Source organism: Pipra filicauda, unplaced genomic scaffold, assembly GCF_003945595.2.
Source record: "Pipra filicauda isolate LSUMZ 115617 unplaced genomic scaffold, ASM394559v2 scaffold370_size807399_pilon, whole genome shotgun sequence".
NCBI lineage: Eukaryota > Metazoa > Chordata > Aves > Passeriformes > Pipridae > Pipra > Pipra filicauda.
Window position 1 is genome coordinate 65,498 of NW_024104499.1, and position 25,648 is coordinate 91,145.

General features: G+C 52.1%; 1 protein-coding gene across 3 annotated transcripts in view; it reads left to right on the forward strand.

The window, feature by feature from the left end:
• Positions 1-7,899: 7,899 nt before the first annotated feature.
• The window catches only part of MSANTD2 (Myb/SANT DNA binding domain containing 2), a 29,054-nt gene continuing 11,305 nt past the window's right edge, over positions 7,900-25,648 (forward strand). The window contains exons 1-4 of one of the 3 annotated variants that reach the window (XM_039384763.1): positions 7,900-8,379; positions 18,607-18,865; positions 20,568-20,628; positions 23,401-23,606. In XM_039384763.1, coding sequence (XP_039240697.1) covers positions 7,900-8,379; positions 18,607-18,865; positions 20,568-20,628; positions 23,401-23,578 — 978 coding nt within the window. In that variant the 3' untranslated portion in view covers positions 23,579-23,606. Of the gene's footprint in view, positions 8,380-18,606; positions 18,866-20,567; positions 20,688-23,400; positions 23,607-25,648 lie in introns of those variants that run through there. The other 2 variants (XM_039384762.1, XM_039384764.1) reach the window with 2 other exon arrangements.

The window sequence follows — 25,648 nt, forward strand, 5'->3', positions numbered from 1 at the left end:
CCAGGGCTGTGCTGGGCGGGGGGAGATGGGGGTGTCCCTGTGTCCCCCCCTCCTCCCTGAGAAGCGGGATGAGGGCAGAAGGGGGTGTGTCCCGTACGGGGTGGGGACTCCACCGTGAAGGGGAATGGGGGTGACTTTTGGGGGAGCAAAGGAAAAGGGGAATCCTCGGATTGGAGGGAGCAGAAGGAGGAAGAGGGGCAGCAGCTCCCGGGCTTCACACCAGAGTAGGTGACACCACACAGGGCTGCTGTCACCCTCCACTCGGGACCCCCCTCAATGAACCCCAAAAGGCAGCGTCACCCACACACCCCACGGGGAACCGCGGCTGCTCGGGGGGGCCACGTACCCCAACCCCGGGGGGCGCTGCCAGGGGTGAGGACACTTCGGGGGTGCTGGGAGCACCAGTGGCCTTGAATTTGTGGGGAGGAAGGGAACACACAGGAATCGGCGCATGATGCCATTGAATCCGTAATTAGCAATTGGCCACTTAATTAATGCACTGGGGCTGATGTGGGAAGCAAAGAGCCTCCTCCAGCGAGCCCTCTGTAGGGGGGAGGGAGTTTAGGAGGGGTCCATTATAGGGGGGTTTGTTATTTAGGGGTGTTCTTTAATAGGAGGCTTTATTAGGGGGATTTGTTAAGGGCGGGGGGGTGTTACAGTGGCACTTGGAATGGGGCAAAAGTGGGGAAAAAGGGGGAGTCGGGAGTGTGGGGAACCCGGAGGGGCTTGGGGGGAGAGAGGAGGTGTGGAGGAGAAGGGGTGATGGGGAAGGATGGGGGACACACATCTGGGTGTACACATCTGGGACAGGGCGAGGGAGAAGGCACTTCACATCTGGATGCACAGCAGCAGAGGAAATGGGCCCAAGCACGTTTGCACATCTGGGCGGGGGGAGGCAAATGTGCCCCAAAGGGAGTTCACATCTGGAGGACTCTTGGGACACAGCTGGGGAGAGGGGAGGCTTTTCCACGAACATCTGGGGCACCAAGGATCTCTGTGATGTTCACATCTGGGAGGGCTGGATGGTCTGGGGGATGCACATACGTTTGGGCAAACAGCTGGAGGGCTCCCCAGGGTCACAGCTGGGCACACAGCTGAAGGCACAGCGATGCTCAAGCACATCTGGAGAGACGGGTGGTTTCTATTTGTGCACATCTGGAGGCATAAGTAGGAGGTAGGTGAGTGCACATCTGGACAGCTTGCACATCTGGAGAGCTTGCACAGGCTTGCTTCTCTCTCAGAGCTGTGCTGGGGCCTCAGACAGGCACACATCTGGACTTCTGTGCACATCAGGGACCATTCAGCCTCACCAGCACCCTCTGGGCTCTCCATATCCCACCGAATCTGTCAGATCCAAAGCTCCTATCTGGGTGTCCAGGGGGTGATGCATTATTCATCCATCCCTCTCAGAGCTGGGCACGGAGAAAGTAAATAAATATTAATTTAATAGGAGCACAAAGCTTTTCCGTTTCTCCTGCTGGGGATGCAGCAGCCCAGGGATTTCTCAGTAGGATCAAAAAAAAAAAAAAAAAAGTAAAAAAAAAAAAAAAGGGAGAAATAAATTATCCGTAGAATAACAGGTTTATCCAACTATTATCTGAATAATTCTCCGGGATGGGATTTGATGGCAACGCTGGAATATTAAAAGCTGCTCTGTTTCCCCACCTTCTCGTTTTGGAGAGCTGAGCCAAGGGATGGGACATCTTCGACACGGGACTACAGGGTGGAAAAGGATGTTAATCCCTGGACAGCTTTTGGGCCCCTTTTCATGGAGTGCCTGGAAGACGGGAGAGTCTTTAATGGGGATCCTGGAGGTTTTTGGGAGCCCCAGGGATTAAAGCACCTCTGTATTAATCCCGCTATGAGTCCTGAGGCTGCATCGATGGGCTCCCGGGGGTGACACACGCGCACCCAACACCTCCTCTGAGACAGCTCGGGATGGGGAATGGAGACAAAGGAGCCGCCTCATCCCGATGGATAATCCCCCTCCGATTCATCCCCGTTAATCAGCTGGGCAAACACCGAGCGCGGGGGCACTGCCTCCTTGTTAGCAGATTTATTCTCGCCGCCGCGGCGTTTAATTGCCGCTTGATTCGGCGATTAGTGGTTGTTTGCCCAGGCTTTGCCCAAATCATCCCCCCTCAAACTTTTTAGGTGGGGGAGAGGCTTCCTCCACACTTCGTTGTCCTCATTATTCCTCCTTATTTTTGCTGCTTCCTTACTCCTCCCGAATCTTCTCGACCCTCGCCGGGCAGCAGCGGGTGGGGAAACTGAGGCACGAAGACCGTAATGAGGAGCGACAAGATATTTGTCTGGGCAAATGAGTGGCTGAGCCCCCCCTTCCCGCTGCCCGGGGGGAATCCCTGGCAGCCCCGTTATTAACATTTCCCCCGGGAGCCCCCACCCCGAGCTGGGCGCTTGGCCGGAAAACGCGGCTTTTTGAATATTTATAGAGGTTGTGGCGGCACATGGGGAGGGGGGAAGGGGGGAACAGGGTCTGCTGGGGGGTGGGGAGAAGCAATCCTGGGGACTGGGAGCAGCGGAGATGGAGGGGATGGGGATGGAATGGTTTGGGGTGTTGTAGGGCATGATACTGGGGGTCTGTAGGGGATGGCACTGGAATGATGTAGGGGAGTAAACTGGAATGCTTTACGGGGTGTCACTGGGATGTTTTAGGGAATTGTCACCTGGATTATTTAGTGCATAATGCTGGTATGACCTAAGGAATGATGCTGGGACCCCTAAGGAATGATGCTGGGACCCCTAAGGAACGATGCTGGGACCCCTAAGGAACGATGCTGGGATCCCTAAGGAATGAGGCTGGAATGCCCTAAGGAATGATGCTGGGATCTCTAAGGAATGATGTTGGGATCCTTTAGGGGAGAATAGCGAGATGCTTCAGGGAACAATACTGGGATGGCACTGTAATCCTTTAGGGGATGATGCTGGGATGGTGTAGGGAGTGGCACTGTAATCCTTCAGGGGATGATGCTGGGATGGTGTAGGGAATGGCACTGTAATCCTTTAGGGGATGATGCTGGGATGCTTAAGGAATGATGCTGGGATGCTGTAGGAGATGATACTGGAATGCTGTAGGGAATGGCACTGGGATGGTGTAGTTCATGGCACTGGGATGCTCTATGGAATGATACTGGTATGGTGTAGTTAACGACACTGGGATGCATTAAGGGGTGACATTGGGATGCTGCAGGGAATGACACTGGGATGCATAAAGGGATAGCACTGGGATGCTGTAGGGAATGACTCTGAGATGCCATAGGGGATGATGCTGGCATGCTTTACAGGATGGTGCTGGGATTTTTTCAGGGAGCATACTGGAATGCTTTAGGAGATGATGGTGGGATGAATGAAGGAGATATGCTGGGATATTTGGGGTGACCGTATGGGGACATTTTAGGGGATGATGCTGGGATGCTGTAGGGGAGCAAACTGAGTTGCTTTAGGGAATGTCACTGGGATGCTTTAGGGGATGAGTCTGGGATACATGGAGGGATGTCAGGATGTATTAGAGGATGATAGTGAGACACTACAGTGGAGAACACCGGGATGCTGTAGGGAACGATACTGGGATGCTGTAAGGAATGTCATTGGGATCCTTCAGGGGAATGATCCTGGGAAGTTTTGGGAAAATGCACTGGAATGCTTTAGAGGAAGACAGTGAGATGCTTTAGGGGACAATGCCAGGGTGTGCAAAGGAATAATGCTGTTTCAGGGGAACACACTGGCATGATTTAGGGGATGACACTGGGAGGCTGTAGGGGATGATGCCAGGATGTTCTAGGGGATGATGCCAGGGGTTTTTAGGGGATGATGCTGGAATGCTTTAGGAGAGCTTATTGGGATGCTTTAGGGGATGACACTGGGAAGATTTAGGGGAATGCACTGAGGTGCTTTAGAGGATGATGCCAGGGTGTGCTAAGTGATAAAGCTGGGATATTCCAAGGAAGCACACTGGCATGCTTTAGGGGATGCTGCAGGGATGCTTTCGGTGAGCAGATTGAGATGCTTTAGGGGATGACCCGGGAGGGCTCTGCGGGACGGTGTGAGGATGCCTCAGAGGACGGGTGTCAGGCTGTCTGTCCTCCACACCTGGCAGGCGCAGGAGGCCAGTGGGTCGAGGTCTCCTCGCGGGCATCCCAGCCCGCCTCATTACCGGCATCTTCGGGAAGCTGGAGCCCGTGTATTCTCGAGATGAGCGGCTTGGGGTATATTAACATCCCATTTCCACCTCTTTAATATAGAGTTTGTCGAGATCATTTATCAGCCGAGCCTCCCTTCAGGGCCAGGGGAAGCCGGGCAGAGCTCGGCAGCTGGGTCACGGCGAGAGGCGAGGGATGCTCATCCCCGAAGGAAGCCGGCTCCGGGTTTAACAGGTAGTGGCTCATGTGCGAATCGCTAGTTTGGGACCGCCACATCATTGGGAAAGGCTCTATCAAAGCTGGGCTTAATTGGGTGGAAGGCTTGTTTGCATGGCCGCTAATGGGGGATCAGAGGGCCGGGGACCCAGCGCTGACGGCCTCACAAAGGCAGGCAATTACTTGCTTGTCTGCATTATGTATTAACCCATCTGGGGTCGGGATATTGGCTTTGAAAGGGAGACAAAGAGGGGGGCGTGCCGGTAGCCCCCGCGCCGAATCAGCCCGCCTGGGTCCCCTTTGTGCAGCGGGCAGGGCAGCTGGATCGGGATGCAGGCGCTCAGGATGCTGATGGGCACCGGCGCACGGCAGCAGGGCGCTGCCTCGCTCGGCATCCCCGCGTCCTCCCCAATATTGCATCGAGCGTCTTTTCTCGCCTTTCATCAGTTTCCTGCCCACGGCCACGTCTCAGGATAATTGCAGCTTTGGCTTTAATTAGCCACCGTCGCCATTAATAAGTTTATACTTCTTTTCAGCAGCGTATTTTGGCGGCAGGAGGTTAATTACGAGCAGGTCAGTAAATTGCAGAGCACACTGCTCTGGCTCTAACGACCCGTCCGCTCGGCTTTTTGGCGGAGTTTTAATTATCTCTATTGAATTGGAAGGTTGACTGGAACAAGGTGGTGGGGGAGTGTTGGGGACCAGGGGGGTGTTTCCCCACCGCTGCCCCAAGCTCCTTGTCCTGCCGTCCGCGCGTCCCCCGGGGAGCTGAGAACGGCCACAACTCATTGCATGGGTGAGCCCTGACTGAGAACGCCCACAAACCATTTCATGGATGAGCTCTGGTTGAGAACGCCCGTAACTCGTTACACAGGTGAGTCTTGGCTGAGAACGACCACAACTCATTGCACGGGGCAGTCTTGGCTGAGAACAGACACAATTCGTCGCACAGTTAACTCTCAGCTGAGAACACCCACAACTCATCGCATTGGTGATCCTGGCTGAGAACACCCACAATTCATCTCACAGGAGAGCCCCAGCTGAGAACATCCACAACTCATCGCATGGGGCGATCCTGACTGAGAACTGCCACAGCTCATGGCAGGGATGAGCCTGAGCTGAGCACAGGCACAGCTCATGGCAGGGCTGAGCCTCGGCTGAGCACAGGCACAGCTCATGGCAGGGCTGAGCCTCGGCTGAGCACAGGCACAGCTCATGGCAGGGATGAGCCCCGCTGCTGGACGTGCTGCTGCGGGCGGGCTGAGCACGGGCCCAGCTCTCTGCAGGAATGACTGCAGAGGCGATGTGATGCGGGGTGGGGTGAGGGGGGCCCCCCTGCACGCCCCCCGTGCCATTAGCCCGCGGTCAAATGGCGCTGCCGGGACGCGGGGCCGCATCGCAATCAGCTGCTCCAGGGCCCTAATGGGTGTTCAGGCCCTAATTAACCGCCACCCTCATTTGCATCCGTCCCGCCACCCCCCCCTCCCAGGCCTCTAATTGTGGTCTGGTCAGCTCCGCGGGGCTCGGGGATGGGGGTGAGCGGGAGCGCTGGCAGAGGGTGTGGCAATCTGGGGGACACCCCAGCAGTGGGAACACCTCTCTGGGGACCCTGCTTTGGGGACACTTTGGGGACCCTTTTGGCACGGCCGATGGTGGGTGCAGCCCCCTGGGGACACACAGCAGGGCTGGCAGCGGAGACATCCCTTTGGGGACGTGCCACAGGGGTGGCAGTGGGGATACATCCCTTTGGGGACACAGTGGCAGCGGCGACATCACTTTGGGGACACTCCACAGGACTGGCAGCGGGTGCAAACCTTTGGGGACGAGGTGACAGCAGGGTCATCCCCTCGGGGACATCCCTTTCGGGACATGGTGGCAGCAGATGTATCCTTTTGGGGACGTGATATGGGGCTGACATTTGGGACGTCCCTTTGGGGACGCGCTGGCAGTGGGGACACCCCTTTGGGGACACACCAGCAGTGGGTACGTGCCACAGTGGTGACGGTGGGTACAGTACTTTGGAGACACGCTGGCAGCAGCGACAACCCCTTGGGGTTGTGGTGGCGGCAGGGACACGCCAGCGGTGGGGACATCCCTTTGCGGACATGCCGGCATTGGGGATCTCTCTTGCGGACGCTCCCTGGGGACAGCAGCCGGTGACAAAGAGCCCGCCGGCCCCGCGCCCCCCGCCCGGTCGGGGTGTGTGTGTGGGGGGGTCAATGCTCCCCCTACCCTCCCCGCAGCCTCGCGCCGCCGCCAGCCCCTAATCCCGCTAATTAGAGGGGGATAATTACAGTCCTGATCGCTCCGCGCCGCGCTGCGGGCAGAGACGGGCAGGGACAGGGACAGGCAGAGGCAGGGGGATGTCCCCCCTCCAAGTCCTGCCGCCCCCACCCCATTTGTTTAACCAACACGGCCCTAATTAAAGCGTTTAATTAACCAGCCCAGGCGGGGATCCCTAAGGACCCCTCTTAACCACCCCCCTTGGATGATGGGAGCTTTTGGGGGGGTCTGGGGAGGTCGAATCTCCCTGACGCTCGTTAGTCTTGGCTTAACGAAGAGTTGGGGCGCAGCTGGGGTGTGTCCCCCTCCCTCCGCGAGCTGCCCCTCGGCTCATCAATCACGGCCACCGTTAATTGAGGTCCCGGGGCTGCGGGGGCAGCGGGACCGGGGGCAGCAAGCTGTGGGGGAAGAGGGGTTCCTGGCCCCCCCGAAAACGGGGGGAACCGCGGTGCTTCGGGATGCTCTGCCCCCACACTTCAGGGGTGCTCGACCCCGGGGTTAAGGGTGGGGATACCGGGGGAGGGGGGAAGGGTTGATGCTCAGACCTAGAATTTGGGGCTGCTCAGCCCCCACTTTTGTGGCTGCTCAGCTGCAGAATTCGGAGATGCTCAGCCCGGGAAGTCAGCTCCGGTACGACGGGAACGCTCAGCCGCGCACTTGGGATGTTCAGCCACTGGACTGGAGGATGCTCAGCCCCAGATTCCAGGGTGCTTAGCCCCACATTTGGGATGTTCGGCCCCACATTTGGGACGTTCAGCCCTACATCTGGGGGTGCTCAGCCCCAGGCACTGGAGGGAAGGCTTTTGGGGTCCCAGTCCTTGGGGGTCTCTGGGGTCCGTACCCAGGTGGGGACCAGGCCACGCCTATCCATGAGGCCACGCCTATCCATGAGGCCACGCCTATCCATGAGGCCACGCCTATCCATGAGGCCACGCCTACACATGTGATCACGCCCATCACGTACGCGCCCACTCGCGTGGCCCCGCCCATCGCGCAACCCCGCCCACTGCCAACCAGGTCCCGCCCATCCATGCCACGCCCCCTCTTACTACCACGCCCACAACAAACCACGCCCCCAGCCTCCTCCCCATTTTTATGACCACGCCCCCGTTGCAGCCCCGCCTCCCGCCCAGAGGACACGCCCCCTCCCTGCTCTGACCACGCCCTCCACCCTGCGCTGCCGGAAGCCCCGCCTCTCGGGCGGGGCGTCACTTCCGCCCGCTCGGTGCGCACCCCCATCATGGCGGCGCCCTGCGGCTCCTCGCAGCTCCCGCCGGCCGAGCCGCCGCTCCGCATCCCCAAGATGGAGGTGCTGTCCCCGGGCTCGCCGGGCGCGCTCAGCGACGGCAACCCCAGCCTGTCCGACCCCTCCACGCCCAGCGGCGCCTCCCCGCTGGGCGCAGGGCCGGCGGCCGGCGGGGCCGCGCTGGGCGCCCGCGGCGGGGCCTCGCCCTCCGTTTCTTTCTCGCCGGGCGGCGCCGCCGCCGCCGCCGCCGCCGCCGCCTGCCGCGGGATGTCCTGGACGCCGGCGGAGACCAACGCGCTGATCGCCGTGTGGGGCAACGAGCGGCTGGTGGAGGCTCGGTACCAGCAGCTGGAGGGCGCGGGCACCGTGTTCGGCAGCAAAGCGCCCGGGCCCGCCATGTACGAGCGCGTCTCCCGCGCCCTGGCCGAGCTGGGCTACGAGCGCACCCCGTCCCAGTGCCGGGAGCGCATCAAGGTACCCCAGGGGGGCGCGGCCCGGGAGGGGGGGGCGGGCCGCGGGTCCCTGGGCTCGGCCCCCCCGCGGGTGGGTGAGCTCTGGGGTCACCCCGTCCCTCAGGGGCTCCCCTGGAAGAGGGGTTTTCCTGAGCATCCTTTGGCCCTGGTGTGGGGCACTGTGTCCCCAGGGCTCGGCCCAGCCCTTGGTCCTGAGCGTGGACCACTGTGTCCTGGGGGTTCAATCCTGTCGGGATCTCTCCCGCAGCATCCTTTGGCGCTGGCTGTGGGCATCCTCTGGCCCTGGGTTTGGAGGCACCGTGTCCCCAGGGCTCAGCTTTTTGGAATCTCTCCGTGCTGCAGTTTTCCCAAGCATCCTCTGGGCCTGGCATGGGTGTCCCCAGGGCTCAGCCCAGCCCAGTCCTTGCCCTGGGTGCAGGGCACCACTATCCCTGCCTCAGCTGCCTGGCTTCCTGCAGTTCCTGGCTGGCATCTCCTGGTTGCCACATCCCATCTCCTGGGTGCCACTTCCCATCTGCTGGATGTCACATCCCCTGCGTTCACCCCTTGCACCCGCAGCCTCCAGCAGCACCCTTGGGACCTGGGCACTGGGTTCAGCCCCTCAGTTCCTCTGGCATGGGTGGGCTGTGGCAGAATTCCCCTCTCATGAGTGGATACAGTGTCCCAGCCATTCGTGTCCCTGCTCATGGGGACAGCCCCAATAGGACCCTTCCCCTGTTTTTTTGGGGCAGCCCTGGGTTGCCTCCTTTGGCCCTGATCATGGTGGGCACCGTGGTTGACTCTGTCCCCTCACATATCCCCCAGCATCTTCTGTCCGTGAGGGGCTGGCACTGGCTGCTCCCTGAGGCCCCCTGGAGAAAAAGGAGCTCCCAGTTCCCCCAGTCAGGAGGAGTGGCTCGGGCTCTGGTCCCTCCTTTGCTTTGGAGTTGCTTTGCAGGGACCAAAGGCTTCCCCAGCTCTCCTGGAGCGTGCTGAGTCTTCACAGACCCCTTGACTAATTGATGAACAGCCCCCTGGGCTACGTTTCACAGAGGGATCTTTCCAGTTCCATCATTCCCTGGGGAAAGAGGGGCTGGGTTTGGTGCCCGGTTTGGGAGCAGCCACATCCTGCTTTTACAGAGAGAGGGATCATGGATGGGGTGGGAATCACTGTGGGGAGGGTTTGAGTTTGTAAACATGGATGATGTTTAGGAGGGTGAATTAAACTCTCCAAGCTCCCTCTGGCTTTTATTTCCCCTTTCCTGACCCGGGATCCCCCTGCAGCCACCTAAAAATGCCAGTGGATTGAAAAAGTAACGTGTTGTTATTGCTGGGGCTCAGCGGAGCCCGTTGTTTCTTCCTTCCTTTTCCCATCCCTTAAATACACCTGTGCCAGCCCAGCTGGGCTGGGCCTCTCCAGATGTGTACACCCAGGCTGCCTTTGGTTTCCAAAATACATGGAATAAGGGATGCTACAGCATCAGGAGTGCCTGGGAATAAGTGAGAGATTCCCCCTGTTGATTAGAACAGCCTGTCCCTGAAGCAGGTGCTCAAACCAAACCCCCTTCCTACAGAAGCTTTGATTTCTCAGTGTGTTTCCTCATGTCCATGAATTTGCTGCTCAGGGATCTATTTCCCTCCAACACAACCAAATATTTTTGGAGAGGAATGTTGCTGCACCGCAGACTGTCTCGGAGTGCCTCGTTTTCCTGGCAGTTTTCAAGGTGCTTGTTTCGTCAGTGTGTGATGGAAGAGTTCCCTGGGGTGGTTTGGCTTTGCCTGATGGTTTTGGGCTGTGGTGGGAGTCGATGCAGCATCTGTCAAGGACAGACCCCTGCCCCAGTTTTGGTCACAGCATTAATGCTCGGGGGGATGCTGAGCAGGCTGTGAGGAGACGTCTCGTTGTTAGGGTTGGGAGGATGCTGTTGGATGGAGCTGGTTGTGGGTGCCTTGGGGCTGGAGCAAGTGTTTGGGTGACTCCCAGCAGTTGGAGCTCCTTACAGCTGAGGATTCTCCCCCGTTCCCTTCAAAAGTGAGGCTTGAACAGGTCCTTACTCCTGACATGTTCCAGCTTGAAAGAAACCACCAGTCAAACAGTAGTGAAAGGGCACAGGGTGATGTTTATCACCAGGAGCAGCTCTTGGCAGACCTGTTGGATGTTTGTAGACCACAGTATGTCAGGGTGGGCTCTCCTTCAACCCTGTGATGCCTGGCTGGGAGTTATCCATGTTCCGTCCCTTCCTTATCCATAATGTTCTGTATTTCCATGATTTTATGGGATACTTAATGCCTGTCAGGGAAGGGCAGTGTGAGGCTTTGCTGCTGGATTATAAATGTAAGTGGTGCTTCAGACATACCCTGTTCAACTGACATTATAAATGCATTTTAGATAAGGGCTTGACACTGGGTTCCTTTGGGATACCTGCCTTCCCTGGCCACAGCCAAGTCTTGAGGAGCAAGTTTAGCTGGAAAGGAACAAGTCAGCTTAGAAGCAGAGAGTTTTCCAGTTGTATGGCGTGGATGTGTTCCCTCCTAATTCAAACAGGGTGAGCAGGAAGGTCCCACTGCAGATTTTCACCCATCCCTCACCATCTGCATGTGTTTTTCTGCACATCAGCCGCTGGAACGAGACTGTTGTTGGGTTGGAGCTGCTCTGGAAGGGTCTGTTTCAAATTTAGGGATTCACATGTAACCATTCCAGCAGCTTTTCCTTCGGAAAGAGACCTTGAGTGCGACTTGGTGGCTCCGAGGTCGGTGGCTTGGCGAGCTCAGCAATCAGGAGCCGCAGGAGAAGTGAAACATCTTGATTTCTGCCTGTTGCATTCCCAGAAAAGCTGTCCTGTGCACCACAGTTTTGTGTCACACCGTATCCTTAATCCTTGCTCGTTCAGTAGCACGCTCTGACTGTCCCTATGACACGGAGCTCATGCTGAGGAGCCATTCACACATGCTTTTCATCCAGCCCTCCTCCTGTTCCCTGTGCTCCTGAGCAAGGATTTACCCTGGTTTGTCTATCCTGAGACTCATCACCTCCCCACAGCAGCTCATGGAGAGCCCTGTAGTTTTCAGGTTTGACCTTTGGGCCGGGGTTTTCAGGCAGGTGATGGAGTATTTGGCCAAACCCTTGCCAGGATCCTGTGCCCTGCACCTGATGGTGCTGTTTGAGCCGGGCACAGGCAGCAGGAGGTTTGCTGGGAGCTTAACTATGAGAAAATGAGCTCAGGTGAGCTCGGGTGATGCAGTTGGAGCTGCACAAGGGGCATTTTCAGGCAATAAAGACTTGTTTTGTTTTAAAGGAGTGTTCTTGAAATAATGGGCTCTGGATGTGTTTTCAGAACTGAATTTTAGGCATTTTTTTAAACCCATGGAAGGATTTCTGCTTCTGTTGCTCCCATCTCCACGGAATCAAAGACTCACCCTCCTGATGGCACTTTGCTTAGCTGAGATGGGAAAGTGTTTCAGGGCTGGAAGTCCTCTGGCTGTGGGTGCAGCTGGAGAGCCTTTCCTGAGCAAAGACAAATCCCTCCTTAAAAGTTGCCATTAAAACTAATTCGGGGGCATTTTCAACACGTCGCTTTTCTTCAGCTCCTGCGGAAATGCGAGTTCTGCTTTCATTTTGCCTTTCCCAGAGTCGATGCCAAGCCATTGATTCAAAGAGAAGCAGCTCCAACATCTTAACTGCCAGCTGCAGGAATTCCCAAATCTTGCTGCTGGTCCCACTTGCCCTGTTGTTGGATTTTCTGTACCTTGAAGAGGCTGGTGCAGAGCTCGGGAAGAGCGTAGGAACAAAGAGGAGCTGGGACTGCTACGAACCCGCATGGAACAGGAAGGGATGGAAAATTACACGTGAATGCCGGGGAAGGAATGAAAAATTACACCTGGCTATCAGCTGTTGGTGTTTCTTGCTTTAAGCAGTGTGTGGAGGGGTGATGGCAGGGCTCATTTGTAACAGGGCTGTGGTTTTAGCTGCTTTACAATGTAAACTGTCTGTTTGTAAATCTTGCATGAAGTCATTTTTAAGGCAGGAAAAGCTGCTTTAACGAGGCTATCTTAGAAGCAACACCTGCTGTGATCTAGTATGACCTGCTGCACGTTACAGGAGGTTGGATTTCGGGCAGAATCCCATCCTTGAGTCCAATAGGGTTGAGTGGAACTGCTGTCTTTTAATTTAAAGATCTCAACTGGTGGAGCATTGGTGTGTTTTGTAGCAACCAGCCAACCATTCACCTTCAAAGCAGCTTTGCCTTTGATTTGAGTCTACAAGAAAGATGGAAAGGGACTTTTTACAAGGGCATATAGTGACAGGACAAGGGGGGATGGCTCCACAGTGTCAGCAGTAGGGTTAGATTGTATATTAAGACGAAATTCTCCCTGGTGAGGCCCTGGCACAGGTTGCCCAGAGAAGCTGTGGCTGCCCCATCCCTGGAAGTGTCCAAGGCCAGGTTGGACGGGGCTTGGAGCAACCTGGTGTAGTGGATCCCATGGCAGGGATTTGGAATGAGATGAGCTTTAAGGTCCCTTCCAACCCAGCTCATTCTATGATTCTATGTCTTGTGAATGTGGTCTGTCTTCATCTTGAGTTTATCTCAGTCCCTGTCCCAGTAGCTCCCTGAGCTACAGCACATGCAGATGTTTAAGTTATCTTTGGTTCTTTCCATGGCTTAGATGTAGATGCACTGTGTTTTCCAGGCTGGGTTGTTTCTTATGATCCCTTGAATCCTTTCCCACAGCCCAGCTTCTCTCTGGAGGATCTCACGGGCCCCTGTAGGTGGGAGCAACTTTCTGTTGACATTTATAGCCAGGAAAAATAAACTCTCCGGTGACAAAGAGCAGATTTAGTTGGTTTACTCCTTTGTGGGGCTGTGGCAGAGGAGAATCTCAGGGAGATGAGCATCATCTGGAGCAAACCCTCTTGGACCCGCTCTCCTCAGTCGGGGTATTTGCAGAGCACTGTCGTGCCCGTAAGAATCTGGCTGGAATTGCACGGGCAGGATGAGTGTCTTTACAATCCAGTGGCTTGTGTAGCCATGTTGTGTGTCTGTAATAGTCTGGTCTGGTCATTCTGGTACACCTGGGTCATCCACTGCTCATTCCATGGGTGCAGAATGATTCCCTGAGGAAGCTGGGAGTGAGCTGGTGGATTTATCTTGTTGAGACAGAAACAGTTGATGGTCAGGAAATTGTTGCAGAAGGACAAATTTGCTAAGCTTGAGCATTAAGTCTCATTTTTGAGATTTTTGAACATTAAATCCTAGATTGGGCACACACAATTTTTTCCTGTCATGCTCTTTGACTATGGAGGACTTGGGAAGGTGTTAAAAATCCTCCTGATTTTTGCACGCAGCACTGGCACAGCAGCAGAACCTCCCTCCTGCTGAGTGTATAATTTGGGGCCAAGCAGATGATGCTTTCTGGACTGCTGTGGTCTCACCTGTTACCAGCCTTTGACCACTGGTCCTGATGAACACTGGGGTTCAAGCCCTCTTTGGTATTTCACTTCCAGCTCTTCCTGTGGATTTAGGGATTGCTCTCCCCTGGTAACAGCCCAGCTGAAGTGGCATGGACCTTCCTCTAGAGACCCTGAGCCCCAGGATGGGCACAACACACTGCTAGGACCGTGTGGGATGGCAAAGGTTTTAGCCTTCTGACCTACACGAGGTGTCTCCCCTGTGGTACTGCCCATGTTGATGCTTACAGCCACTTGACTGAAGCTTGTTTTGGAGAGGAGCATTTTCCCTCTCACCTGTGGAATGGTTTGTGCTGCTCTCCCTCTTCTGGACAGGCTTGTGGCCTCGCTCCATTCATTTGAGAGCAAGGACCAGCAAGGATTTGAGTCTGTGGTCTCTCGTGACTTGCACAAATGTGACCTCTTGAGTGCTTCTCGGACCTCTTTTGATCCAGGCTGCTGTAGTTTTGGGTTTTCCATAAAAATCTGGTTTTGTGGGTGGTGTGAAGATGCTTGTCCTGATCACAGTGGATGCACGAAACTTCAGGTTTGATTTTAGGAATGAGCTTGTTTCCAAAGGCAAGATAACTTACTCAGATGTGGCCTTCATCACTCCAAAGTAAGTGTTTGAACAGGTTCTGCCAGGAGCAGGTTGAACCTTACCCAGGCATCTCATCCATTTAGAGTGGATGTCAGGAAAAGGTTTTTTTCCCGTCACTTTTCTTTTTCTGTCCGAGAGCCAAATCCTTCAGGAAGTCCCTGTGTGTTCAGGAATGTGGGGATAGAGCTGAGGCCTCGCTCTGTGGTGCAGAGCATGGTTCACTGTGACAGCTGGTGTGACCCCAGTGCTGTGCTGGGGCAGATGTGCAGCCAGCTGTGGGGCTGGAGCCTTTGCAGACAAGGCTGCAGCAGCTCCTGTGGCCCACGCTGAGCTCTCAGGGGGCTGTGTGTGTGTGTGTGCAGGGCTCTCGTGTTCTGCAGAGGAGCATTCCAGCTTGGTTCCTCGTGCTGGAGACGTGTCGAGGCTGTCCAGCTGCATTTTGCAGTGCTGTGTGACTTGAGAGTTTGGGGTGCTGCTGTTCTGTTTGTATTTTGGATAAACCACACGAACAGGGCTTCTTGTGGTGATACCCAGTGTGTGCCTTGTGTTCTCCTGCCTTGCACACAGCTTTTAATCTAAAAGCTCTTGAGCTGGAGCTATCAGACTGCTGTCACCAGTTCTGTTTCCTTCTGCTCCTGGGAACTCAGGAATGGAGACTTCAAGACCTTTTACTGTCCCCTACAACCACTCCAGGCTTCAAAAGCCATTTCTTTTGTCCCAGTGTAGTTTCATCTCATGTTGCCTGTGAGTATCCTGGCATGATGAGGGAGGGAGCTGTTTGATACTGCTGTTCTTATTTTGGGATATAGAGCTGAGAGCTCCTCTCTCCCATTAAGTAAAAGAGCATCTTTGGAGCTGAGTGTTTTGCTGAGCGGTGCTCAGGGCCATGGGGACCCCTTTAGGCTGCTGTAATTCAGCTTAAAGAGATGATTGTGGACACAGCCACAGGCCACCAAAATGCTCTGCAGAGCCTGTGGTGTCTCCCTGAGTAATAACATAAGCTCAGGGATCTGGAGTTCCTTGTGTTAGACCACCTCAGGTTATGTATAAAAAGCTCGCTGTGGTGTGGTTCTCCCTCATTTTTTGCTGGAGGGAGGACTGTGATATCAGCCTTCCTAAAGTCACTCCCTAAGGCTTCTCTGATCCTCATCCTGCAGTTCCTGCAGAGGTCCAGGTTCTCCGGTGGCTTCACTCGTAGAGATGAGGACTCATGAGTTAGAAATGGTGAGAAAATCCACATTGAGCTTTGTGACTGTCTCCTCCTTTGGTTTTCCTAATTGTAAATTAAGTGGGGATAATCTGTCTTCGTGTTGCAGGCAGTGTTGCAGAACAATAAGCAAAAGCCTCGATCTCTTCCAGTCTGGGCAGTCACTGGGCAGTGATCAGGTCTGTTTTCAGTTACTTGTCCTACATTTCCTGGTTTCTTGTGTATCTGTATCAATATGTGTATGTGCACTTTAGGAACCACGGAGCAGGAGTTGAGCTGGACACCGGGAGGAGTAGAGGAGGTGCGTAAGAAAAAACCAGATCCTAGATCCTGGAGATCAGAATAACCTGGTGGGAGAAAGGTTAAGGGCTAAAAACTCTCCGGGTTTCCTGAAATCTGAGCAATTATTTAGGTCTTACCAGAGTCTCTGTAGAAGAGAAGGCTGTGGGGCTTATGTGAAATGAGGCTGACCTGTGGTATTGGGAGGGAACATCAGAAAAACTATTAGGGACTGCCTGTTGGAGACAGTGGGAAGAATCTCCAAGAAGAAAGAGTTAGCAGGAATCTCGATTCTCCAGCAGACAAGACCAAGGAGCCACCAGCTGCTTGGCCACAGGCCCTTTGGTGCTTTGGAAAGCCCCAAATTTGAGATTATCTCCCTCAAATTTTTGGTTATCTCCTGGCAGAAGCAGAGGTAACACACCCAGGTGAGCATCTGGGCAGTATCCCCAAAAGTACTCTTGACCTGCAGGAGTAATGAGCAGTGACACTATTGCTCACTTAATTTTGTCCCCCTTTCTGCTTTGCTCCACTAGTCTTCATTGACTTGCTGCTAAATTATTTTCATAGTAAAATAAGCCAGTTTGCAGCCTGACTGAAATAATTAATTACTACTGGGCTACAACCCAGTGTGAGATCCTCCATAGCCCCATCGGTGTTGGGAGCACAGGCTGAAAATAGAGTGTGAAAATAGAGTGGCTGTGGGTGTTGAGCGATCCCAGAGGGCTTGGCCAGGAGTAGGGGTGTTTAGGAGACAGTTTGTGTCGCTTAAAGGCTGCTCATAAATTCAGCTAGAGGCTCTAAATCTGTGTTTAACTCTGGTGGATAAGCCAGGGCAGACGCAAGAACTGGGATTTGGGAAATATATTTTTAAGAAGATCTGACTTGGGGTGGATTTTAGAAAGAGTCTGTGAGTGAAACAAGAGTTTGCTCTTATCGCTTGGGCAGTTTGAGATATCACTTGGTGAGATTTGAGCTGAAAGGAGAGAAATTGGAGTGAGGAAACTGAATTTTAGCAAGCAAATGTAGCTGTACCTACAGCCTGAGGGAACCACTTTACACCTAGTGGGTGCTGACAGGTTTCAAGGCCAGGTTTTGGTTCCAGGTTGCTGTAGCCAGTTGTTTTCCCCCCAGCTCACAGACAGAAGCTTAAAATGTGCTGGTGTCCATCCAAAGAGGATCTGTCTGTTTATCCTGAGGTAGCAAAGGCAAAAGTGGGAAGGGTTCTACCTCAAACCACTGTAAACCACTGGTGCCTGTTGCTGCCTGTGTGTTTATATGGGTTGTTTTTTATTTTGTGTTAATTTTGTGTGTTTTTGTTTAAAACAGCAGGGTAATAACTGACTTGCTGCTTAGCAGTTTTGCTTCTGCTCCCAGGGCTCTGAATCTCAGGAGGAAACTGGTTAGAAATGTATCCCTTTCCTGCTGATGCTGTTAAACCAGCATATGAGGAGCATTAGGTAGGTTCCAGCTTTCTGGAGTCGTAAAAGTTCCTTTTTGGGGAATAAAACTAGTGTTTTTCGTAATGATGTGTCTGTTACAGTCCTCCTCCAGAAAGCAACAGTACCAGCTCTTCCCAAATTATTCCCTCTCTTGAATTCCAGAGGCAGCTTTGCCATTCAGGTTAGAACCCCAACAATCTAATACATTTAATTTTAAAAAATTAATGTTTTCTAGCACTTTACCAATCCAAAAACCATCAAGTTCCAGCAAACCTGGGGCCTTTCAAAAGTATTAGAGCAGTATTAGAATTAAACCCACATCGAGACCTGCGTATTAAACTTTAGTTTTTTTACCCCCAAATAGTTGTATGTTGCTCTGGATTAGGGGGAAAAGGTGGATGGAACTTGTGGAGCAGCTCAGCCGTTGGTGTGGGATGTCAAAGGGATCACCAAAGGCAGATGAGCCCTTTGCATCTGTGTGGGAGGTTTGGCCCCAGCACTGTTTGAGAGGCTGCTCAGACCAAGCCACCTCAGTGCTGTTTCTTACTTAATGCTTGATATGGAAGTCTGGGAATTGGGAGCATTATTGATTTGACCTCTTTTAAATTTCAGCAGCTTCACAAGAGACAGAGTGAGTTAGTAAGGAATGCAAAAATGTGTAAGTAATATATATTTTTCTAGCTGAAAAGCTTAGGCATATCCATTTTGTACCTTGTGTCTTCTTACCAGAGTAAGGAAGGTTGGACTGTCTTTGCTTTGGGGGAAATCTTTCTCTTTCCTTTCTCTCTCCTCCCTGCTTCCCCCTCTCCAAGCTCTGGGCACAACACCAGCTCTGCTTTCTCCTCCTTGTAGTAGGTGTGCATTTTCCTGGCTGGTTGGTGTCTCTGACTGGGGGGGCTCTTGGTATTTTGATTTATTTTATTTTTTTTCCCTGCGCCCATAGCACATCTGGGGATTTTATTTTTTTTTTTTTTTATAAGTGGGAAAGAGAATAAATCAGCCAAGTTAAACCCAAGGAACCTGTAGCTGCTACACAACTTGTCCTCTGTTGTGGTAACGTTAATGCCAAGCGGGAACGTCGGGTACATAACGATGCTTCCTGGTGGGTGTAGATTAATTTGGGAGCGTTGCTCGTGAGCGTGGGGCAAATATGACCAGTAGAAATAACCCCCAAGCCCCTAAACTCTACCTGGCAGCCCTGTGACTGTCTGCAGGTGCCTGTGTGGTCGTCCAGCCCAGCACCCCGTGGCTTAACCTGCTTTTCTCTGTCTCAGACCCTCCGCAGGTGCTACAGCCGCGTGAAGGAGCACGGCGTGGGGAAGAGGAAAAGCAGCTACACGTTCGAGCAGCTGGAGCAGGTGTTTGGGCAGGGAGGATGGGACTCCCAGCCCTGCCAGCCCGTCCTCATCAACAGCAGCGGCTTGTACCAGGAGCTGGAGTCGGATGGCAGCACGATGGAGGAGTATTCCCAGGAGGACTGGGGAAACCACAGTCAGGACCTTCACTGCTACCAGACCGGCGAGCAGGAATTGGGTAAGAAATCCCAGCCAGGCACATCTCCAGCCTTGGATTTTACCTGTGCTCGGGCCTGTCTCACACAAATGTGTCTCAGTACCAGCTTTCATCTCTTGTGTGTGATGTCCTCAGGGTGCCAAGCACATCCCTGGGGAGAAAAGGGGCAGAAATCCCCCGGTCAGTCAAAAGCAACACGTGGTTCTTGAAGCATTTTAGGGTCAGGACTGGAGTTCAAAGAGCCTGGCAGGAGGAAAGAAGGGCTGTGTGGCCAGAAATGATGGAGGAGGTGACACCTTCCCTGTCTCTCCTTCTGCTCTCAGTTTTACTTCCCTTCAAGGGAAGTAAAATTCCCTTTCAGTGGTACCTGAGTGTTATCATTCAAACACCATCTGCTTAAATTGTGAATAGGGCTTCAACCTGCTGCTGGTGACACCAACAACTATAAAAAAGTGTTGTTCCTTCCTCTATACCCTGATATATTGAAATTAAACATGTTTATATCCAGGCATGTGGCCTTTTTTAAATACAAAAATAGCAAGCAAGCTCACACTTGAGGATTGAGACCTAAACCAAACTCTTCCACATGCTTTTCTTGCCTGAATTATTGCTGTCTCTGAATAAGAATCAGTCTATTAATTAATTTGGAGGTTTAGTTTTTGCTTGTGGGTTACTGAACTTTGTTAAACAGAGCGAGGTGCCACATTCCCAATGGAAAATGCACACCAGTCTGAGCAGTTCTGGGAAGAAGTGGCTTTCTTTAGGCTTATTTTTCCCTCTTGAGCCACTGCTCTTATGTGTGTGTGTTCCTCCCTTGCCTGAGCACAGGAAACTTTAAGTTGATCAAATTCAATGGAGTTGCAAGTGAAGAAGGTGAATTAGATAAAGGCTTTTTTCCCCCCCATTTGTAGGATGAAAGAGGGAGAGGAGATGCTGTCGGGTTCACATCTGTGTTTAAGGGACTGGTGAGTCAGGATGCTTTGAAAGAGCCTTAAATCACAGTTTAACATTAAAATTTTCAAGTTGGCTGTCGAGTGCATTCCGGTGCCTCAGACTTCTTCCCTGGGGGATTTAAAAATCAGAAATATGTGGGAGAGAGACGGTGGGGAGAAGAAAACGTTACAAAACGTATGTAAATGACGGCTAATCCTGTCTGGTTTGGCTTGTTTTGGTGAGTCAAAGCGGGATCTCCTGGTTTGTCACCGCTCTCGGGGCCGTGTGCGTGCGCCGGGGCTGACGATGGCCTTCGTGCTCAGAAGCTGTGAGCAAAGCACTTGGCACGCAGCATCTGAATGCAACACAGATGCAGTTCTGCTGCTGCCTGCCTTCAGCTGTGCCATTGGAAGCAGAATTGCCTTTTTTCTCTCTTTTTCCTATTTTTTTCCCTATTTTTTTTTCCTATTTCTTTAAACAATGCAGTTTGCGATTCAGTCGATTTGTGATTTAACAGCAGGGGTTGGAGCCTTGTCCTTGAAAGGTTTTGCACTTGCAGGGAGAGATTCAGATCTTAACTGACAGCATCCCTTCCAAGTTAAAGAAAAACCAAATCAATTACAGAGGGCTTAGGAACTGGAACTGTCTCGTGCAGAACTCCAGCAGACCGCCTGGCTTAGGAAGCAACTCTGATTTGTTTTTTATTTAATTTCAGCCTCTGGAAAAAAAAAAAAAAAGCCCTAAGTGCATTATTTAAAATATAATTATGTGTTGGAATTTTACCTTTCAGATGAAATGCCTACCACAAAAAGAACACTAAAGATAAAACAGGAGTCTTCAGAAGACGCGCAGTAAGTAGTTTATGAATGTTTTACCCTGGAATGTGTTTCCCTGGGGACGTTGTGCAGGAGGGGAGGATATTTGAAACTTCTGATTATAATTATAAATACATTGTGCAAGACTATTCATACAGTTGAATCTGCTTTATGCATTATTCCCGTTACCTCAGAACAGCTGAAGAGCTTCGCAGCTCTGTTTCTCCTTGGCTTTGCCGTTCAGCACACGAAACGAGGCTTACTGCATGGATGCAAGGACTTAAACCACGGATAAAATCCACAAGAAAAGCTCCCTTCCTTGGTGGGAAGGCATGCCAAAGCTTGGGAGCCTTTTATTTTCATTTTTATAACTTTCCAGACCTTATTTGTAACCTTTTGGCTGGGTTTAGTGTAACGAACACTGGAGCGTTCTGGGCGCTTTGAGCACGCGGATCTCCCTCGCCAACAATAACACGGAGCATTCCCAAAAATGAAAGGAATTGTGCTGGATTTACTCCATCCAGTGCTGCTTTCTGCCAACCTTTAGGGTTGTAAAACCCCACGGGGAGGTTGTGGATCCATCTGTGGGGGTAGTGAGCCACAGCAGCCGGGCTCACAGACCCTTCAGGGCGTGTTCCACACGTGAGCTCCCCCACCAAGATGACTTGTAGTCATCTGGAGTCAGTCGGGGGTTTTCCATGGTGGAAAACGAGCTCCTGTAGCGTAGGAGGTCACCAGCACTGGGAACAGCAGCTGAGCGTCCCTGGTGAGTCACACAACACAGGCTTTGTGCTGTAACTCAACGGGAAAAAAAGTCCTCCAAAACCTGCAAAAAAACCCCAACGTTAAAATACGAATAAAAATAAAACAATTTTAAAAGAAAATAATAAAAATAATTAACAAGAAGCTTTCATTGTAGTGCCGTAGCTTCATCAAACTTCTCTCTTCAGGTGGATTTTCACGTGCCCAAAGGTGACTTTTTTCTTCACGTGGAGCAAATTCAGTTTAGCAACTCCAGGACAACCTGGAGAAGAATAACGTTTTTCAGCATAAATGTTGTTATTGAACAGTTTCTTGGTGCTGTTCTGGAATAATTTTGCCTTTAGGGAGCTGCATAGCAAAATAATCCTGAATTTTCTGAGATGAAGGCTTGGACTACCTGAAACTTCTCTTTGAAGTTTTGTACATGGACAACTGGATTAGATTCTGGTAAATTAGACCTTTCAGAGTTTTATGGTCATTTTTCCCCCCAAATTCCCCCTAAAATGCACTGGAGTCTCTGAACTCTGGGACATTTTGTGGACTGTGACAGTCCTACGTGCTCAGTGGAAGCTCAAAGCATCTTCCAACCCACAGATTTGCTGAAAGCTGATTTTCCTCTTGTCTGTGAGGGGAAGGAACTTCTAGACTCTGAGTTCGTAGGTTAAAAGCAGTCAGGAGTAGTGGGGCTGATACAAAGATAAGATACTTATTTGTTATCTTCAAAAAATAGATTTGCATCTAAAAGCCACAGAAGATAAATAGTTGCCTAACTTTTTACCTCTTTGTGTACATTTTAAAATGTAGATAACTTAGTTCAAAGTCAGGGCACTTTGGTTCATCTGCAGTCTTGGTCAAGTGCAGATTTTCAGCAGAAATAACCTCCATATAATTGTTCAAATTATCTGATGAACCTTGTGCTGTGCTTTTGGACATGGGGAATCAGAATCCCAGAATGATTTGGGTTGGAAGGGACCTTTAAGTTCATCCAATTCCACCCCCCAGCCATGGGCAGGGACACCTTCCACTATCCCAGGTTGCTCCAAGCCCTGTCCAACCTGGCCTGGGACACTCCCAGGGATGGGGCAGCCACAGCTTTTCTGGGCAACCTGTGCCAGGGCCTCACCACCCTCCCAGGGAGAATTTCTTCCCAATGTCACATTTACCCCTGCCCTCTGGCAATGGGAGGCCATTCCCTGTGTCCTGTCCCTCCAGGCCTTGTCCCCAGTCCCTCTCCAGCTCTCCTGGAGCCCCTTCAGGCACTAGAAGGGGCTCTCAGGTCTCCCAGCAACCTTCTCTGGGTGAACACTCCCAGCCTGGAGAAGAGAAGACTCTGGGGAGACCTTGGAGCCCCTTCCAGTGCCTGAAGGGGCTCCAAGAGAGCTGGAGAGGGACTTGGGACAAGGGATGGAGGGACATGACAAGGGGAAATGGGTGGGGTTGGATGGGATATTGTTCCCTGAGAGGGTGGAGAGGCCCTGGCACAGGTTGCCCAGAGAAGCTGTGGCTGCCCCTGGATCCCTGGAAGTGTCCAAGGCCAGGTTGGACGGGGCTTGGAGCAACCTGGGCTAGTGGAAGGTGTCCCTGCCCATGACAGGGATTTGGAATGAGATGAGCTTTAAGGTCCTTTCCAGCCCAAACTGTTCTATGAGTCTGTGACATACGAGGACTTCCCATCTTTCCAGTGTCACCTTATTTTTGGCGGTGTAGGAAGCAAAGGGGGCAATAGGTAACCCATGTCCACATCCCATACTCCATCAAGATGCTCCTTCCCTGCAGTAGCTCTGCTGTTGCCTCCCCTTGGCACGCTGCTGCCTCCAGATAAACTGTTTTGAAAAGTGAAATGCTGCTTCAAGACTGTTCCACTGTTTTGAGTTGATTTGAGGAGCAGTTTGATTCACTGCGGGCGTTGGGAGAATGAAAAGCTCGTGGAACTCCACTGAAAGCAGCTGTTCTGACCCCTTTGAAGTCTGCTTGGTTTGGGAACAGCGCCTTGGAACAAACTTGCCCCGGCTCTTGTCTCCAGTCTTTTCCTCATTTGAATTGCAGAAGCTTCCAAGGAGGAAGAAACACAGATCCCAGACTCCAGCAGGGAGGTGGTGGTTTGAGGACAGGGGAAAATCCAGCTCTAGGGCACCTTCTGCAGCTGACAAGTGAGATTGCCCTGAGATACACGACAGGGCAAACACTCTGCTCTCCTCCCGTTTTTATCATGAAAAGTGAATAATATTAGCGATATAAATAAAACAAATACATAAATGCGTATTAAATAAATAATTTAAAATAGTTCAACAATTGACAATTAAAATTTAATAAATAAATAAATAAATAAATAAATAAGTCTTACTGCTTATGATACCTCTGCTTGACGTGGAGGTCCCGGATAGAGCCTGGAACGTGAAGCTCAGCTGAGCCGTCGGGTCCCAGCATAAGGGAGGAGATGTTATAACTGAAAGGCAAAACTCCTTAAAATTCCTCTTTCCCTGGTTTCCTCTATGCTGGAAGCGGTGAGTTCCCTGTGGAAAGCCTTTCTCTGCTGCCTGAGATCCCCTCTCATGGAAAGGCTCCTGTTCCCCACAGGAGCAGTCGGAGTGACTAATGCACCGGAGCTCCAGCTCTGGATTGTGCCGAGCTAAACTGAATATTTATAGTGCAATTAATAAAGGTGGGGGCTTTGCTTTCGGTTCCTCGCTCTGTTCCTCCGCTGTTGAATGAAAACCTGCCCACGCCGCGCTCTCCTGGCTCTGCCTGGGATGGGAATCCATGTGCAGCTGGAGCTCAGCTGCCATCGGGAGTCGAGCGCGCGCGTGCCGGCGGTGAGACACCGCGCTGGGCTCCGGCACTGCCCTGTCCCCTTGTCTGTCCCGTCCCCTTGTGCCCAGAAGGTGAACTTGCACCTCCAAAGGACATTTTTCAAGGGTGGCAGAGCAGCAGGGAAGCCTCGACTCAGTGTTGCCGCAGTGTCTGTGTGTAAATGGAAGTGGATTTGGGGTGAACATGTGTTCTCCTTGCCCGGGATTTCTCTCCGTTGCTGCCAGGCAGTGGAACTGATTCCTCAGGAATAACTTGCAGTAAGAAACAGGATTTTGGTGGCAATGGAACAGGCATTTTTGAGAACCTCTGGCCCAAACACAGCTCTGCTTGCCCAGCCTGTCCCTCCTCTGTTCTCTAGAAACTCATTTATGCGCCAGCCGTGGCAGAGATGTGCTTCCCAAAATGCCTTTTAAGGTCTATCCAGGAATCTTCTGGCGTGGTTGGTGCTGCAAATTCTTGAGGAACTCCCAGGGCAGAGAGAAGTTTCTGCCCCACAGAAGAAAAGCAGTGTTGCCTGGTACAGTTTGTATTCCTGGTGGGGTTTGGGAGGAGCAAACGTCCTCTTGGGAATGTGGTGACCCCCCAGTTCTGGTTTCCAGACGTGGCACAATGGATAAAAGGAAGGAGACTTGCATGGACGTTCTGTTTGTTGGACCAAGAGAGGCTTCTCTGATAGCAAACAAGTTGCATTATTTTCCTACACCTTTGGCCATAGGACAATAACTCCTCAGATTAGGAGTTCTCCCTGCCAGCTAATTACACCCTGGTGGTCTCATTCATCCCAGAGGAAGCTGCTCCAGCTCACCACAGGTGCACGTGGATGCTCTCTGCCAATGTCAGCCACTCCATGGAACCACACTACTGGGAGTGCAAATAGCTCTTCGGGAGCATGGGGATTTTTTAATTGCTTATCCAGAGGAATTCCCACTGTTGATCCCACAGGATCGAGAATGTGTCTGGGTGTATCTTCTACTCCAGGGTGTTGGTCACTTGAGCCATGTTTCCATCCCAGCACTGGGACCGAGCCCTTTGGAGCAGCTTGATGCTTCCATGGGGTTTTTTACAATTAATAGTCCTGTTTGCTGGCATTACTTTTGGGATAACAATGAGGTGGAAGCCTTTGGAGTGGCAGTTGTAAATTGGGGATGCAGCACATGGACCACATGGCAATGGAAAGAATGACCCAGTAATTAGGTGTGGTTTTATTCAGCAATGCCAGACACGTGTTTCCTTGGAGCTGCCTTGATGTTGGGAGGAGTTTGGGTTGGGCTTGTTTTGATTTTGCCAAGATTAATTAAAAAAATTCCCAAAACCCATCAGGGGGTTATTTTAGTCCATAAACTCCCCCAGCAATATTTATAGTAATCATAAAAATCAGCTGAGAAGGCCGATTGAGATTAATGTTTTCCAAAGATCGGTGTTTTTGCCGGGATGGTTTTCCAGCTCTGACGCCTTTATCCTTCTCTCCCTCTTCCTTAATCTC